Consider the following 8,396-nt stretch of genomic DNA (forward strand, 5'->3'; position numbering starts at 1 on the left):
AATAACGCTAATAAAAGAACCCATAAACAATTGAGAAAACCGTCAGACGGGAAGCAATTATGAGTTTGGACAATGTGAGGGAGATCGTTAAATAAACAAAAACGTTCAAAGTAATCGGACGAATATAATGTAAATGCAAAAGTGAATTGATACACCAGATCGTCAGAGAGAAGTTTTTATCTCCAAAGTATTTTCATTTCGCTGCGCAGATAACACAAACCATGTGTACCAGTGGCTTAGCTTGCTCTACATGTCCTTCCTGTGATCACTGATTGGATAAAACCTAGAATACTAACTTAACTTGAAGTCCTCTACAGCTCAACCCTCTCAAAAAGTCATTGCTAACATTCTTCGTGTTCATGACTAAAAGCTGACATTTCATCCAAGTAGAACTCAATGGATTATGACTGTGTTAATATAACCTCACTCTTGTCCAGTCTACTCAATGTTCTCCGCTTCTAAATCATTTTCAAGACTGTTTTTGGAGGGTAAATCAGAAGGAATGTTATTTGTCCAAACAACACTGACGACTGGTGACTGATTCCTACGAAGAAATACTCCGAGCAGCCAGGAAATATTTAACTCTCCCCCCTCCTTCTCTCTTGCTCTTTCTGCCTGTCATTCTGCTTCTGCTGACTACAGGGGAAAACCTCCACAATGTATAAGTCTCTGTAAAGAGGGGAGGGGGACGAATAAGGAAATGAATACACGATGGAAAGTCTTGTCTAGGTATAATTCGAGAGCGAGCGAAACGGATTAGAAAATGTGTCAGAGATGTGACAGAAGGGAAAAAGAGGGGGGGGGTACCTTAATCCAAGAATCAACATTTCAACACGAGTGAAAGCTGAGTAAGTGACTTGCCATCAAAAGTTGTTTGTCATTGAATAATGCACGTGTCAAATGATGATGGGCACTCAATGAAAGTGTGTTATATAGAATAAACATTGACTTTAGTTCAAGTGATGAAAACGTTCATTTAAATATCACAGCCCTCTGCCATCTGTTCATACACGCTGTCAGACTCGATTTCCCACACCGTGCTTGCACTCGTTCAAAGAAATGTCTCTAAAGTCGAACAACTTAATGATCATTCCACGAAAGTCCTTGTTGATCTGTTTCTGTATATCTGAAACGATGTGTCTGTTGCTCTGTCTGTGCAGGTGTTTGCCAAAGTGTTCAGCCACGAGGCCTTGGAGTCCTACCTCCCCAAAATCCAGCAGGTCATCCAGGACAGTCTTCGAGTGTGGAGCTCCAACCCCGAGCCCATCAACGTCTACAGGTACAACGACCGTCCAGAGTAGAAACGCATTCATAAGGGATAGACATGTGGTTGCGGTTGCACTTAAACATAGGGTAGGATCATTGCTACACTGTTGTGAACAAAGCGAAACATCATGAGCGTCAGGGATGGGGTGCAAGAGTGAATACAAGTCAGGGTCTACCCATAGATACCATTGAGGTCCTAATGTGTTGTTCTACCTCCAGGGAGAGCCAGAGATTGTCGTTCACGATGGCGGTGAGGGTGCTGCTGGGATTCAGGGTGTCGGAGGAGGAGATGAGGCATCTGTTCTCCACCTTCCAGGACTTTGTTGACAACCTCTTCAGCCTGCCTATAGACCTGCCCTTCAGCGGGTACAGGAAGGTATGTGTTGACAACCTCCTGTCTGGAACAAAAGCACAGTAGTTGATGTGGTTTGGGTTCATACAAAGCATGGGTACACTGGTTTAAATCAATCTACGTTTGTAGAAAGGTTGGTAGCTAATGATTACATACGTGACTATTATTTTATTTATTCATTTATTTAACAGGGACAGTGCACATTAATCAACATTTATGTGAATGTGCCAAGAGGTTATTTTTCATTTGACAGATTTTGTTAGTCAACCTACAGACAAATGTCATTTTACACAAGTAAATACAATCAGATAAAAAAACATGCAACACACACGTTCCATGCTCTCTTGAGAAATCTGATGTACAGATGTATCTGTCGATTGAATGTTTCTCGTAATTGTGTCATTATGCTGCCGTCAAATCCGTGTACGTAAATCCGTGTACGATACCTCTTTGGAACTGCCTTGTTTTGGGATCAAAAATCAAACTAGTAAAAAGTTTGGGAGCTAATGATTCCACTTCTTTCCAGGAAGGTATCTAATGACAAACTCATGTCTGGACCATAAGCTAGTTTACGTGTTTTGGGTACATACAAAGCATGAGATGTGTTTAAATGAATCTATGTCTGTATAAAGGTTGGTAGCTAATGATAACATGTCTTTCCTCACAGGGTATCCGAGCACGAGACGCCCTGCAGAAAAGCATAGAAAAGGCCATCAGAGAGAAGCCGTTGTGTTCCCAGGGGAAGGATTACAGCGACGCACTCGACGTCCTGATGGGGAGCGCCAAGGAAAACGGCACAGAGCTCACCATGCAGGAACTGAAGGTAACGCATAGAAATCACCTGAGCGCGCGCGGGGGGGTGTGGGGGGGGGGACATGTGCTGGAGAGAAGCCAGACGCACAAGAAGCCACTCCATCACACAGCGTTAACACGTACGGCGCAGATCCACGCTCTGATGCTGTGTGTTCAAACAAACACACACATAGACCACACTCACTGTTTACCTAGCAAAGTGCTGCCAAAGGGAATCCGTCTTGGCTGACGGAACACACACACACACACACACACACACACACACACACACACACACACACACACACACACGATTAGCATAATCTCTCCTACAAACCATCTTGGCATCATAACCAATTAAAGTGAGTTATGATATACAGCTATATGTAAAATATGACTGCAGGGATGCTAAGTTGATGCCTGTAGGCAGACGGTAACAGAATCAGAATCACACACACACACACACACACACACACACACACACACACACACACACACACACACACGTTCGTAGACAGGCACACCCTCTATTTACCTATTAAAGTAATTCTGAGGAATTCGGTGGAAACTCAACTCTCGCTGCCTCTATTTCGCTCACTGTGGTTTCTGGGTTAAGTCCAGGGCCAAAAATAAGTCAACACTCCCCCTGCTAGGGGTCTGAAAGAGGCCTCCTGTACGCACACACTCACACACACATACAGTATATAAATACACACACAAAGTGAACTGGGGAGCCCCTGTCGCAGGGGCCCATGCTGAAGCACTCTCCTGCAGTTTTCTGACGCACGCATTTACAACACACTCAAGTAGGGGGAGGCGAAGATGTGTTTTGACACTGATGATGGCATATCAGGGGTTCATAATGATGTTATTTTGGTGGTGTTATTTATTCCACTACCTTCATAGTGCACCAATTGTTGTTATTGGACTGGAACTCCATATTTCCAAGTACGCTACTTTTTAGGAATGAAAAACAAGATACTTTTATTGTGTATCGGTAATTATGAAACAAATGGCAGGCAGGAGGTGTGGGGTAATGGTTTTGCGCCAAAGGTAAAGTGAGGTCTAAGGTTGAGTTTGCTTCACAATATTTCATACGTTCAAAAGAAATCAAAACGCCGCTGACAACATGCTGGGTGTGAAAAACTGTTAATGTTGCGTAAAAAGTAATCGTGGCTATGGCTGATATTCACCCTCAAACTTTAGCGTACAATATAACCTTTTACTAAATATGGCCACTGTCTGGACCCTTTACTCAAGTGCCCATCAGAAGCAAAGCCAGAATACAGTTTGAGTCAACTCAAATGCTCTCTTGCAGTTATGTTTTCAGTGAACATGTGGGCTCATGCCAAATGACACTTTACTTTCCATATATTTGACTGGCTTTACCCAAAAGAGTGGTGAATAGTTATAGGAACCGATATGTGTTCAGAGGCTGTATCAAGAACGCTTCAGTGGTTGCACGATCATAAACAAAGCAGACATGTTCTCAAAACAGTGCACTAACAAACCTTCTTTCTCCTCCATCTCTTCCCACAGGAGTCCACTATCGAGCTGATCTTTGCCGCCTTTGCCACCACGGCCAGTGCGAGCACCTCACTAATCATGCAGCTCCTCAAACACCCTACCGTCCTGGAGCGCCTGAGGGAGGAGCTGAGGGTCCGGGGGCTTCTCCACAATGGCTGCCTTGTGCCCGGAGAGCTGGGGCTGGACACCATCGTGAGCCTCAAGTACCTGGACTGTGTCATCAAGGAGGTGCTGAGACTCTATACCCCCGTCTCAGGGGCCTACCGGACCGCCATGCAGACCTTCGAACTCGACGTGAGTAGTCTATTAATACTTCTTAAATGTAGCCACTTAATCTGACGTTCATACAAAAAATAAAGAAGACCTTTGGAAGTCTGAGGAAACTACCCCTAAACACAAAGATTTAAGTTCATATTTATCGAGGACATTCATATATGTGAAGCCGACAATTGAGCAGCCAGACCAAGCAAGGAGGCAGAACTTCCAAAAATACAACCCGGTGTGGGCATTTATTAAATTCAGGCACAGGCACCTCAATCTGGCTGTTCCCGTGAGCACAGTCACCAGCCAATAGGATCTCACACACACTGATTGAGGTGCCTGTGCCTGAATTTAATAAATGCCCACACCGGGTTGTATNGTGTGTGTGTGTTTTTTCTCTTTCTCTCCCTTTTCACTTTAGTTTTTCTTTACATGCCAATCATGTCACGCAGCAGTGTCTTCCACTTCTGAACACCCCTTCAGTGTGTGACAGGTGTCAAAATGGATGCTTTTTGTGTTGCCAATTTCACATTCAAAGTTCAGAGAGTTGTTGTCGTTGGCTGTGTTTCCGTGGCCTTCGGCAACATCCCTCAAACTTCAATATCTGCATCACAAGAGAGTCATTGATGTTTTGCTGCTTCAAAAACCCTCTGTATTTATCTCTCAGGGCTTCCTATAATCCGTGTAATTGCTGACTTTGCAGTTTTGTTTACTTTGTGGATATTTTCCGTATTTATGGACTTTTTGTGCAGCTTATGTAACAATGGATCCAGTATCTTCTCCAAACACTCTCACATTGCATCATATCAAGCTTAACAACATGTTTAAACCTCAGTGTTTTTGGCTTTGGACTAAGACTTATTTATTTTAAGATGTTGTTCTATTCGATATGCATTACCCAGCTTGCTTACCGCAGACTTAATCTGAAAATCGGAGATATTAAGCACTTTTCGACTGAGTTTCCCTCTGTGTAAACCTGGCTGTACGCAGACTGTGAAGTGAAGGATGGACACATGAATGGATGAAGAAGGGTGCAGCCCTGTCAGAAGGGAATTCCCTAGGATAAATTATGACATGAATCAACTCGAAAGTTCGTGACGGGAGAAATCCTGGAACTGCTTGGTGTTTTGATCGGAAGAGGAAGGCAAATATCCAAAAACCTTTCACTTTGCCTTTCGATATCGTTTGCGAAAGCAGCGTCTTAAAATAAGTATTTGAAAATAGCTCTACAAACACTGGGGTTCATGATTTGTCATCGAGACGCTGCAGCTGTTGGTAAAGATCGTTTTTTTAAACCCATCGGAGAGCTGATGACACGTGATTGACAGGCCGTTAATGCAGGAAAACCCCACGATACTGCAATAAGGAAAATCACAGACCGAAACTCATGGCAATTTACCAAGAGACGTTCATTCCTGGAAATACTGACACTTGTTCACGGACACTAGACAATAACAGGAACAAATGGTGAATATACACGGATGATTTCACAGGACATTAATCCCACACATTTAACCGATAGCAGGAAACACTGTCCCGAGTTACTCAAAGTTCCCCCTCTCTGATTCTGATATTCAAAGACGGTCATTGACCTTTTTTGATCTACGGACTCTCGTTAAATTGATATTTCCTGCTACAGTTGACTGGGTGTCAACGGGTTTCTACTGCAGACACACCTTTCGAGTGAAAACACTCCCGAGATTCTCTTTTGGGAAAAATGAAACTGAAAGACATCAAAAATCATATTTTTCTCAACATGTTTTTCTTGAACTTAAACCAGCAGTTTCCCCCTGGGCCTCACAAACACACACACACACACACACACACACACACACACACACACACACAATTGAAACTCCTGACACCTTCTTGAACTGCCATGAAATTCCTTGCAAATATAAATCAAGACAACACACAACTTCCCAGTAATATTTATTTACACTACTTGTTCTCAAACTCAAACTAATCATCTCTTTACACAAAGGGATCTCATCATCATTATCAGTAACTTTCCAAAACATGATGTCCTCAACAAACCAGTTGCATAAGTAATAAAAAAAACCTTGCACTTATTGAATCAATGGGGACATTGGGGTAAAGAATGGACCCAAATGCAGCTGTAAAAACATTTAGTTTGGTCGGATTATACTTCTATTTTACTTTCAATTTCTTATACTGTATTTCAAATAGATTGTGCTCCGAGATATAGGATTTATATATGATGAGAGTCCTTCATGATTTTTTTGTATTCAGTGTCTCTTCTCTGGTTTTCACCACATCATCCAGTCCTGAGATGGATCGTCACACTTCTTCTCCCAGAGCGGTGTGGTTATATTGACTCAGTCTGCGTGCTGATTGGTTATCATTTCTCATGGTCCCTTATACCTGCAGCTGAGGGTTCACACGTGTGCTCCTGAATCCAGTCTGGTGGATAATGACGGAGGTTTAATCCTTCAGTAGAGATGAGAGTCACATCTGAGACAACTTCTTTTTGTGAGTTTTCGGATTGATTTTACTCCAAAAACGTAGCACAGATTTCTAATAACTCAATATTAAAACTGTCTCGTCATCAAGAGCATTTTAGCGTCTCTTTGAATGGGTGAATGCTGACTGTCAAAAGCACTTTTGAGGGGTCGTAAAGACGGGGAAATCGCTATATACTGCAATATACTGACCATTTATCATTTGTATGTTTAGAGACAAGTTCATTTCTATCTCGTCGGCAACGATCAAGTTGGTAGTGAGACGGTGTTGGTATAAACTGATATGAGAACCCAGAATATGTATACTGAAAGAGTTCAAACTAGCCAACTATCAAATGTCCACACACACACACACACACACACACACACACACACACACACACACACCCACAACACACACACACACACACACACACATTCTCCTGGTTCCCTTGAAGTGGTTCATCTTGCAGTACTTAGTGTTGCAAACAGTCTATACTGGCGGCAAAACTATAAACAAACAGAATTGAACTCCTTGTCCTTCCGTGTGTGTGTGTGTGTGTGTGTGTGTGTGTGTGTGTGTGTGTGTGTGTGTGTGTGTGTGTGTGTGTGTGTGTGTGTGTGTGTGTGTGTGTGTGTGTGTGTGTGTGTGTGTGTGTGTGTGTGTGTGTGTGTGTGTGTGTGTGTGTGTGTGTGTGTGTGTGTGTGTGTGTGGGTGGGTGGGTGTGTGTGTGTGTGTGTGTGTGTGTGTGTGTGTGTGTGTGTGTGTGTGTGTGTGTGTGTGTGTGTGCCCTCAAACCATGCCTTTGAAGTGTGTGTAGTTTTTTTTTTACATCTGTGCTCATTGTAAAAGCTTTCTCTCTTTCCCTGTCTCTGTTTCTGTCTTCCATCAAGCTGAAGGAAAACTCCCGGCGAACATCACACAGCCGGTTTCTTCTTGATGTTTTCAAACCACAGCGATCTGCTGGCTGGGAAATAAAAACAGATACAGAGGCATTGAGACATCAGTCAGTCAGTGCTGAGAGTCTAAACCAGATCATCATCTGTGTGTTGCCCACATGACGGGAACCGGACCTATTGTTAGACTCAATCTGAAGAGCACAATAACAAAATGGTTTCAACAAAACAAACAGGAACAATCTGAGTCGATGTATTGAAGTCTTCTTTGATCCTCTGTTTGTCTATCATGTAGTCGGAAGTGATGTTTTACTAAGTCCCTTATGAAAATGATTCTTAGTATTCTTGGCAAAAGGTTCAAAGGTTATCAGGGAAGAAATACGCAACCCGTTTTGCTGCAATTGTCCATCTTTTGAATATGTTCTTTGCATTTTATTGCCTACTCTTGATGTACCAGTCATTGCTGGATTATAATTCAATGACGTCCTCATATCATTTAAGTTAACCAGTCGTTTATTAACCGGAGATCTTGAATAGTGTGCCGGATCTTTCCACGTTATCTTTGGGAATGGTGGCTTTGCTGATGCACCTGTTGTCAGATGAGCAGAATGGACGTACTTTTGTAAATAGATTTAGTTCTGAAATAATACTACTAGGATTATTGTAAGGTATCAAATCAGTCTTTGCTAAGCGTTGATGTTCGTCTCTACACATAAGCTTTGGGAGGTTTGGTCTAGGGCTGCACGATTTGGGGAAATAATCTAATTGCGATTTTTCTGACCGATATTGCGATTTGATTTGCGATATTTGTATTTAAGCGACCCAACGTAAGTTTATTG

The 8,396-nt window shown here is 42.6% G+C and overlaps 1 protein-coding gene across 1 annotated transcript in view; it reads left to right on the plus strand.

The window, feature by feature from the left end:
* Nucleotides 1–4,235, plus strand: part of cyp26b1 (cytochrome P450, family 26, subfamily b, polypeptide 1) — a gene marked incomplete at both ends in the record, with an annotated part of 13,111 nt that extends 8,876 nt beyond the window's left edge. The window contains 4 exons of the mRNA XM_010775932.1: nucleotides 1,161–1,279; nucleotides 1,486–1,642; nucleotides 2,286–2,441; nucleotides 3,950–4,235. Of these exons, the coding sequence (XP_010774234.1) occupies nucleotides 1,161–1,279; nucleotides 1,486–1,642; nucleotides 2,286–2,441; nucleotides 3,950–4,235 (718 nt within the window). The remainder of the gene's footprint in view (nucleotides 1–1,160; nucleotides 1,280–1,485; nucleotides 1,643–2,285; nucleotides 2,442–3,949) is intronic.
* Nucleotides 4,236–8,396: the final 4,161 nt, after the last annotated feature.

This window comes from Notothenia coriiceps, unplaced genomic scaffold (genome assembly GCF_000735185.1).
Source record: "Notothenia coriiceps isolate Sejong01 unplaced genomic scaffold, NC01 NC01_scaffold00016523, whole genome shotgun sequence".
Taxonomy (NCBI): domain Eukaryota; kingdom Metazoa; phylum Chordata; class Actinopteri; order Perciformes; family Nototheniidae; genus Notothenia; species Notothenia coriiceps.